At 60.9% G+C, this 18,610-nt stretch overlaps 1 protein-coding gene across 10 annotated transcripts in view; it reads right to left on the bottom strand.

Moving 5' to 3' along the window:
- Window positions 1-660: 660 nt before the first annotated feature.
- The window catches only part of Tsnare1 (t-SNARE domain containing 1), a 113,626-nt gene continuing 95,676 nt past the window's right edge, over window positions 661-18,610 (bottom strand). For 6 of the 10 annotated variants that reach the window (XM_078016605.1, XM_078016608.1, XM_078016609.1 and 3 more), the window contains 4 exons: window positions 16,254-16,361; window positions 10,661-10,733; window positions 8,162-8,611; window positions 661-1,769 (listed from right to left, as the gene is read on the bottom strand). In XM_078016605.1, coding sequence (XP_077872731.1) covers window positions 1,150-1,769; window positions 8,162-8,611; window positions 10,661-10,733; window positions 16,254-16,361 — 1,251 coding nt within the window. In that variant the 3' untranslated portion in view covers window positions 661-1,149. The remainder of the gene's footprint in view (window positions 1,770-8,161; window positions 8,612-10,660; window positions 10,734-16,253; window positions 16,362-18,610) is intronic. The other 4 variants (XM_078016610.1, XM_078016611.1, XM_078016613.1 and 1 more) reach the window with 2 other exon arrangements.

Raw genomic sequence — 18,610 nt, 5'->3', positions numbered from 1 at the left:
AAGTCTGGGAGCACGGCTGCAGCCACCTGGTGCTCCTCCCACACACGAGGCCAGGCAGGCACCAGCAGTCCTGCCACCTGACTCTCTGCCCCACCCACTATCCCAGCCCTGCTCCCGCCCAGCTTCTCAGTATCTGGCCGGTGGGGGTGGACAGCCCAGGGGCCCCCCACTGTGCCTTACCGGAGCCCTGCAGCTCAGATACAAAGCAGACCTGGGGGGAGCCACTCTCCCCAACCTCCTTCTTCCACAAGCATCAGGCTGGAGGCCCAAGCCACCAAGGCCCCACGGCTAGGCCTGGCTCACACCTGTCCTCTCCTGCTCTCTCCCAAAAGCCACTCAATCTGTGGTGGCAGACTGTGCCCTGGCTGCTAGACACAGGAGAGGGTGTGGCCCAGAGAGGGGGTTCTTGGCCAAGGGAGCTGAAGGGTGAGGAGGTCCTGAAAAGGGATGTGCTTGGACTCACTGCCAAGTGAGAGTGCTTGGACTGAGAATGGAGGCACAGCCACCAGGTCCAGGGCAGGAACAGGTCCCCTTGCTGGCCCCCACCACTACCAGCAGCAGCAGAGGACTGCCCTCTCTGTTGGGATTTGTGCTTATATATGAGAAATACTTTTTGTAATGAAAATCAACAGGTACAAAATAGCACGCCACCCCATGCAGTACCAATTAGCATTCATGTCTGCGTATTTTTATTTATGTATTTATGACATTGATATAAAACTGAAGAGAAATAACTCCAGGCTCATGGACATGGCTCCCCTGAACCAGAACCAAGGAGTCGAGCCCGGGCCCTCTGAGCCCGTGCAGCTGCCAAGTCCCCACTCCCCAGGGCTCCGAAGCCCCGGGCTGAGCGTCTTTTCCCCACCTCCCACTGGTGCAGGCCTGCAGAGGTGACCTGCAGCCAATTGCAGCCACTGGCCCAGTGGGCTCAAGTGGGAGCTGGCAGTGGGAGGTCAGACTCACTGCCACTGTCCTGAGTAGCCCCGGCCTGGCCCAGCAGGTTGGTGCGAGGCCAGACTGGCAGGTTGCCACACCCACCCAAGGCCAGGGACGGAAAGGCACGTGGGGAGATGCCCCACACCTTCTCCAGGCTTCCTGCAGTCCTTGTCCTCTCCCTGGCCTGGTGCCAAAGGGGTCCCTGGGCCAGTCCTACAGCTCTTCCTCCACCTTTAGGATCATCCCTGAGAAGACCTCTGGGCCTGGGTGGGCACCCTGGGGACTGTCCTGGGGGCCTCTGGTGGGTCCACAGGCCCCTCCACCAGCAGGGGTACCTTCTAGGATGGAGGGTGAGCCCTCCTGGGCTGGGCGCACTGCCACCAGCCGCTCCAGGGTCCGGCTGAGGGCCTCGACACCATCAGCCAGCCGCTGGCTCTGCTCCGCCAGCCGCTGCAGCAGCAGGTTCTGCTGGGCCATCAGCGCACCCTGCTGCTGCGACCAGGAGGCCAGCAGGGCACCCTGCCGCAGGTGGGAGTCCAGCAGCTGCTGCTCAAACATGGAGGCCTCAGATGCTGTGGACAGGGTCCTCCCGGAGGGCAGGGGCAGCGTGGATGCTGGTGCTGAGGAAGGTGGGGAGGGCCCAAAGGAACCCATGCCCGCGGTCCCTGGGGGCACAGATGCCAGGGAGGCAGGCAGGGAGGGTGAGGAGGTGGATGCACGGAGAGCTCCTCGGAAGTCCAGGGGGTCAGGTTCAGGTGGACTGGGCCCTTCCGGGGGGGTCCTCAGGGGTCGCCACAGGCAGCTGGCAGTTTCATCCTCGTCTTCCTCGTCGGCTAACAGAGGGAGACAGGGGAGTGTCAGTCTGGGCTGGCCAGCAGTGGGCAGTACCAGGCACAACAGGGGAGCAGGTGGGAGGCAGCAGACACACAAGGCCCCCTGCCTGCAGCCGTTCAGGGCCAGTCCCCTGGCAGCTAGCACGCGCCGTTTCGAGATGCAGAAGGCCAGGTGCGCGAGGCAAAGGCACCTGCTGCAGCAGATGGGCGGGGGGCGGCCGCCCCCCCCCGCCCCTCCCATCTGCCCACCCAGGGGTCCCTCTATCTATTGGCACCCTGGCCATTCCTCTGTCTGTCTCTCCACAGCCATCCTCCTGCCCACCCACCTGCTCACCAGCCACTCAGCCCTCACTTACCCTGTCTGTCATCCACTTTTTGTCACTTCATCGACCCATCCATCCGTCCCTCCCACTGAGCTTTCTATCCGGCCCTGCCCCCCCCCCCCCCCCGCCTGTCTTGAGTTCCCACAGTGACATCTCAGAAGGAAGGGGGGGGGGGCTGTGCTTCCCAGGGTCCAAAGGACTTGAGCTTCCAGACCAGCTGGGCCTGGTCTCCACGGCTGGGGGGCACTAGGACCTCCCCTGCTTCTCTAGGCTGCTGATTCCTAACCTGGAAAGGGAAGGCCTGGGGCCTCTGGGCGGGGACAGGCCAGCAAACATCCCTTCCTGATGTGCTTGTGGAAGAGCCGTGCCAGTGGGGGCAGGGCATTGGGCTGGTGGCTTTTGGCAGACCACCTGCTGTGTCCACTCACCCCATCTACAGTGGGGGAAGTTCTGGGCCCCATACCCACCAGGAGGTGCCCATTGGGAGGAGCTGTTCGGTGCGGCTACCTCCTTTCCTGCTTCCTCCTCCTCCCCATGGTCACATTTTTCCTCTGTTGCCCCAGGCATCTGTGCATCCTTCCTGACTAGCTGGTCCTGGGCACTCAAGTCCTCTTGTCACTCAGGACAAGGTTCTCTGTGTGTGTGCCTCCTGATGCACTGGCCTGCAAGTCTCACCCCAGGAAGCTTCTGGAAGGGCACAGAGTGGAGACCTGTCCATGCCACAAAGTGGCTGGGACTGAGGGTTGGACAGGAGCCTGAGTGGCCATCCCCAGGAGGACCTTCCACAAGCTGCCCCAGTCCCACTCACCAGCCATCACAAAGAGCCACCGCTGGCCACACTGACCTTGAATCTGATAGCCACGATGGAAAATGGGGGAAGGCAGCTGTAGCCAGGCCCTGACCATCATTCCGTCACACATTCCTGCTGAATGCCAGCTGAGGCCTGCAGCCACCCACCCCAGCGTGGAGGTCAGCCTCAGCCTGGGGGCAGCAAGCCCAGGGCTGCTCTTCCCCACCTCGCCTCTACCTTCTCCCCACCAAGGCTCTGCTTTCCCTGCTCTCCAAGGCCACCGAGGGCTTTTGCCAGGCACACTGCATTCCCCAGACCCCCAGGAAAGCAAGGGCACTGTGGCTGCCCCTCCCTCGTCAGCCCTCACACGACCGCCGTCCTCACTGGAGCGGGTGCAGCGGCCTCTCCTTGGACTCAGCAGACCGCCCCTCAGCTCAGTCGCCAGCAGGTGTGTGCTCTCCGGGGAGCCCTCCCACCCCACCCGACCCGGGGGTCTCTGAACTCCCAGGGTGCCCACCACCCCCATGTCCAGACCGAATGCCCACCTGTCTGCTCCTTAGGACACAAACTCAAGGGACAGGATCTGCTCGTAGGAGCCAGCAGGGACCCAAGGAACACAGTGAACAAGTGAGCCAGGGGACACGGCTGCTGGGCCCTCCTTCCTGCTGGACTAAGGTCTCCAGCCTGCCTGGCGCCATCAGGCCCTCCTCATGGTGGCGGGCACAAGGCGATGGTGGCCCTCAGGTCTGCTCCGGGTCCTGCTGGTGTGCCACAGGGGAGGTTTGTCTCCCACCCACACCTCCAAGCAGCAGCCCCAGGCAGCTGCAGAGCCCCAGGCTAGCACCCAACAGTGAGGCCTGGAGAGCGCTCAGGAAGGGCAGACAGGCAGAGCGGCCAGCCTTCCTGGGACAGGGGGTCAGGGCTACCTAGGGCAGCCTGCCAGTGAGGGCCACAGTGCCCTGGCCTCCCTGGAAGCACAGCCACGCTATGCCCACACCCCGCTGGCCAGCTCCTAACCACCACCTTGTAGGCCAGGCGGATGAGGAAGCCGAGGGGTCAGGTGGTGGGGAGTCCAAGTGAGAGAAGATGGCGCTGACCACTGCGGGAGCCACACAGACCGTGGCTCTGCCCCTCCTCCCCTCCCAGTGCCCACACGTAAGCAGTGGCCTGACTCAAAGAAGACCATGGCTTTCCCTTCCAGGCACAGGCAGGGCCTGGCTTCCCAGACAGATGGGTGAGGGGCAAAGGGACCAAGGCTGGGTCAGCCAGCGCTCCTACCCTCGGACCCACTTCCTTGGTATGGCAGCCCAGCCCGGGGCTCCCCGGCCCCTCCACACGTGCTGCTGCAGTACTGTCTGCAGGTCACCACAGCAGACGGCCACCAGGTGGAGGCCCACGTTCTGACCAGCCTACATCACCTGAGCTAGCCCGGGAGCACGAGCCCAGGCTGCCTGGACGTGCATCTGCCCCTGGAGCCCCTGAGCTCCTTCCCATGTGGGCTGCACACTCAAGAAAGGAGCTCCAGCCTCTACAGGGTCAGAGGCTGCAGGGATGCGGCTCAGGGCCCACTCCAGGATCACCCTGGTGTGGACGGTGTTCAGCCTTGAGAGAAGGACCAGGGCCTGCAAGTGTCCTTGGGGAAGCAGACTTTGGAGGGGGCAGGGGAAAGCCCCTCAGGAAAGAGTGAAGAGGAAAGCCAGAACCGCGGCGGCTGCCTTGGGCGGCCTCCCATCTGGCCATGGCCCCCCTCAGGGACCTGTCCTGCAGTGCTGCTGAGAGGACAGGGCTGTGAACGTGGGACTCTGTGGTGACTGGGTTCCAATAGGCCATTCAGAGAGCACGGGGCTGGCTGGGGACCAGTGGCTTTGGGAAGGCAGGGCCTGGGCCCAGAGGTGTCACCGCTGTGGAGACAGTTGAATCCTGGGTCCTGTCGCGGCCAAGAAGTAGCACCACGTGGCAGAAGGCACGTCCCGTTGTCCTGACTCCACTGGGCAAACTCAGGCCACACAGGGGCAGTGGCAGTCAACAGCCAGGCCTCCCACTCCCTGGGAGCTGGGTCTGAGGCCAGGAGGGTGACCCGGGCCAGGCTCCATTTCCTCCTCTACCAGTGGGTAAAGAAGAGGCAGCACCCAGTGCGGCAGGCCCGAGGCCAGCAGAGGCAGGCACTCGCCTGAGACACGGGAAGTCCTTGTGGGAGGGGCAGCGGTCGGAAGGCCTGCCTCGGGAATCAGGCAGTGGACACCCACTGCAAAGGGCCCACCTGTAGCCCAGGAGGCCGAGGGCCATTGAGCTGCTGCAGCGTGTGCCTCCAGCCCCATGGGGCCTGCAGAGGGAGCGGCGACTCCCAGCCTTCCAGCAGGGGCGGCTGCTCTATGAGAGAAGGCGGCCTCATCCCTGGAGCCCTACCTTTGAGAAGCCCCACCTTTGAGAAGCCCCTAGGCCTCAGGCAGACCCTGAGCCCCCAGTCTCTACTTTGCTCCACCCTCCCACCCCAGTCAAGGCCAGGCTGCAGGGCAACAGCTCTCCAGGACACAGCCAGCACAGGGAGGGAAGGGGCAACAAGGGTTGCAGCACACCTCTTCCTCTTCTGGGCAGGCTGCAGCTGCCCCAAACTCAAGGTGTCCTGTCACATCAGAGGGCAGCCAGAGAAGGAAGTAGGAAGGAAGCCAGAGGCGCCCCTGGGCAAGTGCCCCTGTCAGCAGCCTGGAGCAGAGAAACTGTGGAAACCAAGCGCTCTGCAGCTCACTTCCCCAGGCCCCCAGGCCCGGCCCTGCCTAAGCCCCAGGCTGTATGGGGCATGACCAGGTGGCTCTGACAGCTCACAAGCCTGGGCCACAACCTTCCCTTGCCTTGAAGCTCCAGGTCCACAGGGGGAGCCCAGCAGTCAGGGCACCCTCCTGTCTCCTGGCACAGAGTGCTGCAGGTGGGAGTTGCCCTGCCTCAGACAGCCTCTGAAAAGCCCAAGGGCTGTGCAGATCTCTAGGGGCTAAAGAAGATGGCACTGGTCACCAACTACCCCCCAAGACAAATGCAGACAGCCGGAGGCGCCCCTGGGCAAGTGCCCCTGTCAGCAGCTCGAAGCACAGAAACTGGAAACCCGTGTGCTCTGCAGCTCACTTCCCCAGGCCCCCAGGCCCGGCCCTGCCTAAGCCCCAGAGGCTACCCTTGGACAGGCCTGCTGAAGAGAGGACGAGTCCTGCTTCCCCAGGCTGGCACTGATTTGGGGCACTCCCACCCCATTGCCGACCCTGCAGCTACTTCACTGCTTCTGGCCTCAGTGCCTATCAGGGCAAGTCTGCTCCTCCCACACAGTCATTCAACAAACATCAGAGGCATGCAGGGCTTCTCACAAGAGAAGCTTCAGTTGGGTTCTCCTAATGGAGGTAAACCTAGGGCTACAAGGCCATAGGGGCTGCGGCTGATCTATCAGGGATGAAGGAAGCTGGGCTGGGCCTCACCCAGGGCAGGGAATGCAGGGTATACTCCAGAGTTCCTGCTGCCCTCCAGGTTGGGGACTTGCAGAAAGTACCTGAACACCCAGGCCCCACCGTGCCCACCCTTTCCTGAAGCACCCAAGCCTGCCTCAGGACACAGCTGCAGGCCTCTGCCTTAAAGGAGAGGGCACGGGGCCTCCCTGGGGATGGTAATAGTCCCACACCCCTGGCCTACCCAGGCCTATCAGGACCTGTACCTCCTGAGGCCCAGCACAAGGCCTATCCTGGACCTACACATCTCCCACCCAGCCCAGGCCTGGCCTTGTCCACATGTCCCAGCAACAGGCACCACAGAAGAGAAGGAGCAGAGCAGGTACGGGGCTCCGAGTCCCCCCAGGACCACCAGCTGGTCTGTCTGAGGTGGAGTCCTGCTGTCTGCTCCCCCCTGAGAAGGCTCATCTTACTCCTGGGGCTTCACCCCCACGTCCTTCCAGAGCTTCCCAGGAGGAGAGTCCAGCAGGCCTGGCTGTGAGGCAGGGTGGTGAGGAGGAGGGGCAGCAGAGGAGGCAGAGTGGTGACAGCACCCGAGCCCGCATCATGGGAGGGCTCAGAGGCAGTGTGGGCTGCAGGACAGGCCCAGCCAAGAACAGAGACTTCTGGAAAAGGTGGTTCCTGGAGCAGCCCCGCAGAAGAAGTGTTCTGGGAGGTCAAGAGCACCAGAGTGATTCTGAAGGGCCTGCTGAGGAGGGCACGCAGTCCTGCTCCCCCAGGCCCGGAACAAGGCAGGCTGAGGCGGGAAGGCACTGGGCCTGGGCTCCTCCTGGCTCTGGCCCTATTCTCCAGCAGCATTCACCAATACGGAGGCCACCTCTTACACCAAAAGGCACAGCAAAGGTTAGTGGCTGGACGTGGCTCCGGCCAGGCAGCCTCCACCTGCTGGTGGCTTGCCATCTGATGGCATCAACCCTGGGCACTCCAAGCCTGTGGCCACCTAAGCTTGCTGCCTTGCTTGGTTCCTCTGGTATTAAAACTTGGTGGCCTAAGGACAGTCACTGCCTTGACCTTTGTCATGAGCACTCATGAGAAGACAGAGTGGACAATGGCCTGGGGCAAAAGAGGCCTCCCAGCCACACCACACCAGACGCAGCAGACATGGCAGAGAGAAGCGGGGCCTTGGAAATTGCCTGGGCTTTGGGCCTGGGCTGCTCAGCCAGGCCCCTGGACCTCAGTCTCTGCACCCCCCTTAGATATACAGGGTAGGGCTATTAGGCCCCGTCAACCATGCCTTCACCATCCGGGGACTTGTCTCTCTAGAGTGACGGGGAAACGGGGCCCCATTGTCCTCTCTAGATGCCAGGGAAGGGACGGAGGCACTCAGCTCCCTGCTGTGGCCATGGCTCAAGGTGGCAGCTGCCGTGGAGCCCTGAGCTCAGTAGCAGGTCTAAGCTCCCCAAGCTGCTGTCGCCAGTGGTGGTGGCAAAGGCACTGACCCCCAGGCCACATGAGACCCAGGGGCTTTGAGTGATTTCAGTTTTTGAGATAGATTTGAGGGTCCCCTTGCTGTACTGTGCCAAGGCTGGGGAAAGTCCCAGTGGACCGTGAGCTCAGGGCCAGCATGAACCTGCCCCCTCCTCCCAAAATGGGCAGGCCTCTGCCTGGGCCTGGGCCTTGGGTTTCCTACCCAGGAGCCGAGGGGCCGGGAGGGGGATGAGCCGTCTCCTCAGGCCCCCAGCACTCCCCTGGAGTCTCGTTCTTTGGGGGCTGTGCACGGGAAGCCAGCCAGTTCACTGCCCAGGCCAGGCCAGGCCAGGCCAGGGTGTGGGCCGTGGGGAGGGGCCCACTTACTTGTTGCCTGGCTCTTGCCCTGGGAGGCTGGGGTCGAGAAGGTCTCAGCCACCATGCGTTCCACAGGTGTGAGGACGAATCCAGGAGCCGGACTCTCTGCCAGTTTCTTGCGCACGGCCCCTCGTAGGTCCCTCCATTTGTGCTTGAGGTCACCCAGGTCACGGCGGCAGTAGCCCAGCGCATTCACAGCCTGTAGGATCCTGCTCCACACGTGGTGCTTCCGAGCAGGTGTGCTCCGCAGTGCCCCGAACAGCAGTGGGTAGTGGCGTGCCACCCTCCGCACCAGCACCTCTGTCTCCTGGGGACTGAAGTTGGGTTTGCGTGTCTTGGTGCGGGAGTGGCTGCTGGGCCGCAGAGGTGTGGTGCCCAGCCCCACCCCTGGTAGCAGGGCTGCCTCTGCTGGCTCGGGGCTGGAGGTCTGCCGGCTGGTGGCCTTCCTGCTGCTGGACCCTGGAAAGGCACCAGAGGCTGAGCACTAGGCAGAGACTGTGGACAGCGTGCCACCAGGCCTGTGGTCCTGGTCCTCACAGGTCTCCACATCAGTGTCCTACATACAGGTGACCCGAACCCACCAGTTGGGGATCTGGCGACTCTTGAAGCTCCTGCCTGCCAGCTATCTAGGGGACTCCCCTGCCCATGTGCAGGTCAGCCCTGGCTTGTTCCGCTCCCCACAGCTCTCCCATGGGTCCATTACGGGGACTGGGTGGCCTTAGGGTGGACAAGCCGTTGTGCACACTCTGACATTACAGCCCAGCCAGCCAGCCCCAGGGGGCAGTGGGCGGTGGCCACTTTAGAGGCAGACAGAAGGCAAGGAGATAGGAAGATGGATGGGGTGGGTCCTGGGAGCAGTGACGAGGCAGCTCAGTAAGTGCCATGCCCAGAGCAGGCCCTGCTGGAAGCCTAGGCTCTGAAGGGGTGCAGGGTGAGTCCAGGAGCAACAGGGAGGGCAGCTGCCAGGCATGGGCTCCTGACTCAGGCCTCCACCGACCTGGGAGCAGCAGAGCTCCAGAAGGGTGCCAGGGCCCACCCAGCTCAGGGCACTTGCTCCTCGTTAGAGGCACAGGCCTGGGTGAGGGGACGGCTGTCAGGGATGGAAGAAGCAGATGAGTAAGTGCAGGGGTCTGGGTCCTGGAGGGCAACTAAGCCGAGGGGACCATTGCCCTGGCCAGGGCGTCTCCACCTTGCAGCTGGGGCCAGAACTCTGGGTGGCAGAAGCTACGGAGCAGGCTGGCACCCCAGGGGCAACAGGATGGCCCACATGTGAGCAAGCCCCTAAAGTCCCCACCTGTGCACCCCAGCCCCAAAGCAGGTGGGCATAGGGCCTCTACCACACTGGGTAATGACACCAGTGTCCCTGTGCCCCCAGGGCTCTGCACAAGCAAGGAGGCCACCCATGGAGCCAGAACCTCGCTCAGTCCAGAAGGAAAGTGATCAGAGTGACCACTTGATGTTCAAAATGCCCTAGACCTAACTAGGCAGGCACAGAGCCCAGCGGAGAGGAAGGTCTGCACACTTAAAATTGTCCAGTGTCCAGGTGCAGTGGTGCACACCTGTAATCCAAGCGGCTCATGAGGCTGAAGCAGGAAGATGGCAAGTTCAAAGCCAGCCTCAGCAACGGCGAGGCACTAAGCAACTCAGTGAGACTCTGTCTCTAAATAAAATACAAAATGGGGCTGGGGATGTGGCTCAGTAGTTGAGGGCCCTAAGTTCATCTGTGGCAACCCCCCCCCAAAAAAATTGTCCAAATATAAATGGCCAGTTGCTGGGGCCAGAACTTGTGGAGCACAGAGGAAGATAGGGAGGTCCTCTCTGGGGAGGTCAGAGGTGACCCCACAGCAAGGCAGAGCAGAAGGGCTGGGACAGCAGAGGGCCTGGGCGGACGCCACCAGGCCTCTCTGGTCTGTGCCCCTTCTATTGGAGAAGGCCCCTCTCTCACAGTGGGTGAGGTCACTGTGACGTGACCCTCAAGCCTCCCTGCTCCACACTACCCCAGCAACCCTCACCAGCAAGGGACAGGCCTGGACCTCAGCCTTGGCCTTGCTTCTTATTTCCTCCTGAGAAGCAGGGCAGCTCCAGGGACAAGGGCCTCTGAGGTGATGTAAGAGGTGTCCCCATTGGCAGAGCTGGCCCAGTTCCTTTGGGGTGAGGGGTTTGGGGGATACCATGCCCTGGCCAGGCCCGCAGGCCCAGCCACTGCCCCTGTTCCACCCGGCTCAGGCACACCCATTTCCCAGAGGCACACATGGCTCCTGACAGTCACTGGAGACAGCACCAGACCCTAAGGGGCTCTAGGCCCCCACCCTCCGTATCCTCAGGGCCATGCTGCAGTCACCTGTCCCAGGGAGTCCCTGGTCAGTGCAAGGCCCAGGGTAGAGGTGGACCAGGAGGAAAGCCAGGCAGAAGCCATTCTGGGCCTCCGTCACCTCCAGGCAGCTGTGCCCACACCTGGGGGAAGAGGCAGCTGGGGCGACGTGGCCTGAGGGTAGAGTGGGTACCCACCAGTGGCATCTCCTTGCTCCGACGCCATGGACGCCAAGTCCTTGATGATCTGGTTCACGTCCAGCAAATTGCTCTAAGGAAACAAGATGGAGCTGCGTTAGGGGCAGCGTGCTACAGGCCCAGAGACTAAGGACACCGTATATGGAGAGCCCTGGGCCAGATGGGAACTAGTGGTCAGTTGGTCTGTACTCTTCCTGTCAGAGGAGCAATCTGGGCCCAGAATGGGCAGGGTCAGGCCCAGAAAAGGTGAGTTCAGGCCAAAGCTGCCCCAGGTCAGAGGTGGGGCAGAGCCTGAATGCTCCGCTATCTTGCTCTCAGGCCAAGCCCCAAGCTCTCCAAGCACCCCGGTGCCACGAGCTTCTCAACGCATGCACGAGCACCAGGGTCTGCCTGGGCACGTGTGGCCCAGTGCAGGACATCATGTCCCCAACACTGGTGGAAGCCTGATAGGAGCAGGCCAGAAAGTGTCCGGCACAGAGCACTTTGGCCACACCACCCACAGAGCTGCACTCCTATGGATACCCCATCCCCACTCACCTGGGACAGAGCACACCTGCCCCTCTGTGTATCAAGAAGGGGCCAACACACAGGTGCTGCTCAGCAAATTGGCAGAGTGGGATAGATGAACAGGGTGGGTGGGCAGGTGGGCAGTTGGTGGATGAAAGTCGAGTAGGCCATGGGCGGCAGCCCCACTGACATCCAAGCACTGAGGCTCTGGGAAGCTGGAGAACCGGGCAAGGGAGCGGACACCAGGGCCAGAGGACTTGGTCCCTCCATGTTGCATGTTACGTTGGTCCTTTGCCTCCTTTACACTGCCCAGCTTTACCCTGACTTCTGCCCAGCAAAGTGGCCATGAGGGTTGTAAGGGACATGGCCATACCTCCATGACCTTTTACATCAGGCTGTGTCAAGAGAAGGGTGCACACTGCCACCTTTGAGCTGGCAGCAACCAAAAGGGAAGTCCTAGCCCCAATGAACAGGAAGGGAAGGGGGACTCAAGAGGCCCCAGGATCACCCTGGCCTTTCTGGGTAGGAATTCTGTCCCCTGTGCCCACTCCCGGACACCCCACCATTCCTGAATGACATTCACACAGGGACAGTTTCTCCTCTAGCCAGTGCTGAGACCCTGGGAGACCAGTCTCCTCCGAGCCAGGCCAGCTCACAGAGCCTATCAGGCACAGCCCTGCTAAGCCTCACACAGTGCCTGGCATGAGGCTGGGTTTACTCTCAGGCCGGGAAAGCTCCTCATGCCTGCTGAGGCTGCAGGAGGGGTGCCACAGCCCCGCCCCAGCACGCCCACTCACTCTGCAGCTTATTCTAGAGCCAGGATTGATTTCCACAAGGGTCATTTCACCCCACTGAAAATATTACAGGGAAATTCATTTTCTTTTTAGGAGTGTTCTGGGAAATGAAGCAATTAGCATGATCTTAAACCGACATGTACTATCAATTGCAATTCAATTACTGGGCTTAAATATGGAGCAGGGTGTGTGGCTGCTCTGTGGGAATGGCCACGGCCCGGAGGGTGCTGAGGAGCACGGGGCTGGGCTCTCGGCTCAGCTAGTGTCTGTGGCACCCAGAGGGTCCAGCAGCCGTCAGGAGGATGGTGCTGGCTAGCCCCAGACCCAGCCAGTGTCTAGGCTTCTCCTTACAACCACATGCTCTGGAAATGGGGTTCCTGGCTGTGAGTGCAGCCTAGGATGGAGATGTCAATGTCAAGCTAAGGGCTCCTGTTCAGCCGGGCCGCAGACTGATCCCACCTCCGCAGACTTCCAGGTTACTGACACAGCTCTTTCAAAGAGCAGGCGCTGACCCTGCCAAGCACCAAGCCTGGCTCTGGTCACTGCCCATGCCAAGGCCCGCGCCCCAAGCCCGGCCTTGGCTACATTGGGTGGCAGACACCTAAGGCCTTCCTATGGGCTCCACAGGCTGCAAGTCATGCATCTCCCCAGCAGGCAGTTCACTCACTAATATCTACTCCACAGACAGGGCAGAGGAGCAAGCTGTCGCACAGAGGGCACCTTACATAGGACACACAGCTAGGAAAGGCTAGAGCCAGCACCCAAACCCACGGCCAACCCAAGCCCAGTCACTACCTACACATCAGTCACACCACAGGGAGGTGGCGGTGCCCAGGACTTCCCACGGTGCAGGGGCCAGAATGGACAGGCTTAACATGTGCACGCATGAGCGGTTGTTTCCACGAGCAGGAGCAGCAGAGGGTGCTGGGGTGTCCTGCAGGAGGTATGGCTCAGAGCCCCTGCCCAGCCTATAGACCCCAGCCTTGGTGAGAGGACATGGAGAAAATCAGGGGGCAGGGAGGAGAATCAACGGCAGGACCACAGGCCTAGGGACCCCGTGGCCCAGGAGTCCCAGGCTGCTGGCAGGTGAAGCAGAGCAGCTGTCCTTCCCACAGCACAGCCTGTTTCTCCTCACAGCTCCACAGGGTCACTGCACTAGCTGTTCTCTGCCTGGGAGCATCAACTCCTACAGCGGGGGGGACGAGCTTGGGTTTCCCCAGGTCCCACCCCTGACGCACCAACAGGGCACCACGGCTTTCGTTCTGGGTCTTGGAGAGCTCACTGGAGGTGGGTGGCTGAGGCTGCTGTCCAGTTTACAGTGGGTGTGCTGTGGCTGCTGCAGGCCTTGCACAGCCTGGGGTGCCCTCAGCTGTGGCTAATGCTGGCTGCATGTTGGCTGCCACTGCCTGGCCATCTCTGTCCATCATGGGCTGTGGGTGCCCCAGCCAGGTCCCCACGGGCCCAACTAACCACACCCGCAACACTTGTCAGGGCCCCAGCAAGCTCTGTCACAGAGGACAGAGAACAGGCACAGCAAAGGACTCAGTCTATTCCTGCTGAACTCAGCAGAAAAGGACATGGGAACAGTGACAACTGTCCACTGGCATGAGCTTGGACACATGGGAAGTTAATTTGTTCCACAGTAGTGCGGGGACACACACAGACACCCAGGGCTGGTGCGGGGGACACACACAGACTGCAAGAAGGCAGTGGCTTCCAGGAGAGTGACTAAGACTGCCCCCAGCAAGGGCTCTGACCCCTGCCGTCAGGGCCACACCAGATGTTCTACTGGCCGGCCTGGAGTCCCACGCGAGCTTTCACAGGAAGAGCCCCTTCCTCCCGGGCTCCCTTCTCCTCACCATGCTGCTCAGCAGGCAGGGCGGAGGCGGTGCAGGAGCAAGGCCAGTCCCACGTCCCCGCCCTTTCTATGGGACACAGAAAGCCTGCTACACTGCTCAGACCCGTCATCTCTCCTTCCGTGGGGCTCCCTGATCACTGCACACCAACCATCTTGGACAAAAGGCTGCCTTGGAAACGCCCTGCCCTGGGGCCAGCAGAGCAGCCAGGGCACCGCATGGTGAGCCTGAGGCCACAGACCCCTCCTTGTCCCTTGTCCCCACAACCCAGGCCACCTCCAGGAGGCCAGGACAGCAGCGTGGCTGTGGGGATCTCCTGGTGCTGTCAGAGCACAGGTGGACCCAGCCACACGAGCTCGCGGAGGAGCCCCGTCTGGCCTCCAGGACGATCAGGAATGGGCACCTGTGCCCTGAAGACAGCCCCTGTGGCCCTGGGTGCCCCGAGGCCCCAGGCCCTCTGCAGGAGCTCCCTCAGGAAGGTGAGCATTTGCTTTCATCCCCTTCTTCAGGAATAAGGCATGGCTTCCCAGCTACGCCTCCCCCTCCAGCACCCAATGCCATGTGCGAGACAGAGGGATGAGGGGCCCCAAATGGACCTGCAGTGATAGCAGAACCAGGCAGGTGGGACCTAGACCGTGCGTCTATAGTGGGCCCATGGTGCCAGGGCGATCTGAGGTGGGCAGCTGGCCCAGAAGGGATCCCTCTGGTTGCCATCACCACATGGGCGCTGGGCACTGGGCAGATCCCAGTGAGGCCCAACCCCCACATACACCTGGAGACAGGGTGGGAGCCATTCCCAGGCAGAAGTCTGCCTTGTGGTCTGGAGTGACACAGGTCAATCCTGGGCCTAAGGACAAGGGACCTGCAAGCCCTAACACTCTCCCACCTGGATCAGGGGCTGCCCAGGAGGGAGCCCTCTGGGGCATCAAGCAGGCCCAGAGCAGCATTAGAGGCCAGGCACTGTAGCTGCACAGGTGGGCACGGGCAGCCGGAGGCAGGAGGCCGTGGGAAACTGGCCGACACCAGCACTTGGTAAAGGCTGGAATCGTGCAGTCGTTTTCTGATTCCTCTACACCCAGAACTCCTGAGTGCTCCCACAGAATCTCCCCTCACTGCTACCACAGAGCCACCTCACACGGACATAATAAAACCTCGGCGTGTGTGTGTGCTCATGCACACACGTGTGGTATGTTTCCTCTGCTTTTATGGACAAGAAAACACCACTGCACTTGTCTCAATCACACACTCTCTCCTGGCACCATCTACCTACAATTGCAATTAACGGAATAGCCAAATTCTGTTTACTTATTTTATTCACCTACCCATAGCTGACAGTAGCCACACCAATCACACCCCTGCCACCAGCTGTGTGCGCCCAGTGCAGGGAGGGCGGCTGGGGCTCTAGGCAGCCTCCTCATCTGGCCCTCCGCCCTCCTGGGCCTGCCAGGTAGCCATACATGCAGCTGGTATGCTCAGCGCCTGCACCTGAGCTGGGTGACAGGACAGCTAGGACGCTCCAGCAGGTGAGATGGGCAAGGTGAGGGGACGCAGCACATGCAGCATCTGGCCAGTAGGCAGAGTAGGCTGGGCAGAGGCCAGGGAGCTGGACAGTGCCACAGGGCTGTAACAGATGGGCAGTGGCCCAGGGCCACGTGTCCATCTCTTCAACCTCATGGCCCAGGGACAAGTCAGAGTCTGCTATCCTGCAGACTGGTGCAGCACCTGTGGCCAGGGGTCAAGTCACATCATAGGGGTGGCTGGCCTCGTGGGCTGGCTCTTTCCTCCTCTGAAATGGGGCTAACCACGAGGCAGCTGTGAGAGCATTGCAGCGGCACAGCCCTGTTCTGAAGCCAGGCCAACTGGCCGCGAGTCCCGTGAGCTCGTCCACACATGAGCTGTGACCCCTGAGCCTCTGCTCCTCCTTTGCTAACCTCAGCCCCTGCACACCCACCCCCAGGGGTCTTGTGTGGGCCCAAGTTGTGCCCACAGCAGCAGCAGCACCCACTCCCAGAGTTCCCACAGACCCTCTCACCTACCTACCTGGCCCTCAGACCTCCACCCACCTGCATGTTTCCTCACAAATGGTCACTGGGCACCCCTGGTGTTAGGATCCTCTGCCATGCCAGGAAAACAATAACCAGAAAGAGCCAACTGCAGACTCCATGGGGCTTATGCTCCAACAAAAGGCAGTAAATAGCACCCAGGCAATCAAAGAGCGTCCCACAGAGCTCCAGAGGGTGGGCTTCGAAGGCGGGCAGCACTCTAGTCTGAGCCCACCGGTGAAGGGAGCTGCTCCAGTGTACGGAGCAAGGCTTCAGGCCAAGGGTCAAGTGCAAAGGGTGGAAGCAGGTCCAGCAGGTCCCGGGGCCAGGAGGAGGCCAGGCTGCTGGGGGACAAGCACAGAGGGCTGCATCTCCTAGAGACAGCGATACGAACCACCCACTCACTCGTCCTGCAAAGTGACACCGGCATGGCTTGACAACTGGGGGTGATGGTCCATCTCCTGGTCTGGACAGACAGAACCTGGCAGAGATGCTGCACAATCTGCAAGGCCAGAAAACAAAACAGGGCTGGCTCCTGGTCAAGATGTGATCCCAAAACACGACACTAGAGGAGACTGGAATAGAGTCCTGCCAAGACCCCAGGTCAACCTCCACCAACAGGCAGCAGGGCCAGGATGCTGGAGGGGCTAGAACCAGTTGCCATGGGCTCAAGCCTTACCCCAAGGCTTCAAGGTGCAGAGAAGCTGTGGCTTGGCCCTGCTGCAATCCTGACTCACTGAGCCTACAAGCACAGTAACCAGATTTCATCCCTAAACTTCGAGGCAAGCAATTTTGACCACTGTAACCAGCTCAGGGACCAGATTATTCTAAGGTCCTTGGGGGGCTTAAACCATGGCCTTGGATCCCTGGATGCTTCTGTCACTGGTGGTGGGACCCAGGTCCCTCTCCTTGAACCAGGCAGGTTTTGATCACTTAACTACAAAGCACCAAGGGAAGTGACACTGTGTACCTTCCATGACTGCAACACACACAAGAAGAACTGAAGAGCCACACGAGAAATCCGAGCACGTGGGGCGGCCATGTTGTGGGAAAGCCCAAGCTGTGCAAAGTGGCCAGATGGAGACAATCCAATGAACAGTGCAGCTGAGCCTGGCCTGAGACATCCCAGCCCACGTTATCAGAGGCAGAGTGGAAGAGTCTTCAACCTCCAGCTGTCCAAGTCACCCTTGGCCACTCAAGTCTCCCCACTGGAGGCTCTAGACAGCAGAGTAGATACTACCCAGCCTCACTGAGCTGTGTCTACATCCTGATGTTGAACTCCATGGTGGCTTTTTCATGCCACTGAGTTTTAGCACAACTCCGTTCCATGGGGCTCCTCAGCAGGTGGGAGGCTGGACTAAAGGGCAAGGAATGCGCATGTTGGCTGAGTCCTGGCACTGGGTTTCCTTTGCAGTGACAGCCACCCTATCACATCTTGGCCAAACAAGGAAAGGTCATTCAGGGCCCACCATTCTCTGGCCGCCCACCCAGAGAAGCCACAGGAGGGGACAGGAGGGAGGACTGAATGACTCCAGGGACCAGACAGGACTGAGAGCTACACAGGTTCTCAGAGAACTGAGGGGATGGCCAGAGAGCCAGAGACGAGGCAAGGCCCGACAGGAAGGAGACACAAGAGCCGGGTGCTGGGAGCCCCACCAGGGCTGAGAAGGGCAGTGCTTCAGGGACCAACCAGGGTTCACCATCAGCAACTGGGACAACAGAGAGGTTCCCAAGTGCCATTCATCCCTGCCACAGGGATGTCCATTTGCAGAACGCCTCACAGCCCGTTGTATCCACGGTCTCATCCAGCCCAACTAGGAAGCCAGGACTCAGAGAAGGACAAGGTAGGAGTGGCATGAGGATGTCTGGGTCTTGATTTGCCACCACTTGTCAGGGGCCTTACTGTGTGGCTGCAGGCCCCCCACCTCCTCTTGGGGTCTTCAGGCTAGGCCTCAGAGGATGGAGATGGCCACCCTGGGCACAAACTCCCTTCTGGCTGAGCAAAAAGAGGTGGGCTGGTCAGCAGCATGCACACAGTCCCTCAGCTGTGGAGCTCTTGGACAGGCCTGGGTAGACAGACAGAATCCAGAATGCCAGGGCAGAAGACAACCCTGGGGACAAGGCTGCCGCCCTGGAGAGGGACAGCAAATCCTGGACGTGACCTAATTGGGTACTCAGACACCTCTGGCCATGGTCCATCGATCTTGCTTCCTCTTCATCCACACCTGGCCTCGTGCTGCTCCAACACAATTAAAGCTCATGCTCTTGATAATGAGATGGACAGCTTCTCCATCTTCACAGTTCAGCTGCTGACAGCACCAACACCCTAGGTCCTGGGAGGGCGGAGCTCCCTCCTGGGACCAAATCCAGAGAGGCACCCTAGAGTAGGAGACCAGAGACAGGCAAGCAGTGGGAGTGGTACAGGGCCCTGGGCATGCCTGGCACAACACCAGGTGCCTAGGCCTTGCCCAGGAAAAGGCAGACAGCCTGGGGTAGAGGTTCCTTCAGAGACAGGCCTCCAGGTCAGGGGTCACACTGGGTCCACCTCGTAGCCTCCATCATGGGAAGTGGATGACCCTCTCTCTCAAGGAGCTGCATGCAGGGTGGACACGTGGTGCCCTAGCCTACTCCTGCTTACCAGCTGGACAGGGGCCTGTTTAGAAGAGGCCTCAGTCACAAGGAGAAGGCCTGGCACAGCTCGAAGGCCAAGCAGGTGAGCAGGCTGTGAACACCCAGGTGCGGCAGGCTCTT

Source organism: Ictidomys tridecemlineatus, chromosome 7 (assembly GCF_052094955.1).
Source record: "Ictidomys tridecemlineatus isolate mIctTri1 chromosome 7, mIctTri1.hap1, whole genome shotgun sequence".
NCBI classification, from domain to species: domain Eukaryota; kingdom Metazoa; phylum Chordata; class Mammalia; order Rodentia; family Sciuridae; genus Ictidomys; species Ictidomys tridecemlineatus.
Note: the sequence above shows the minus strand (reverse complement) of the source record. Positions and strands in the feature narration are given on the sequence as shown.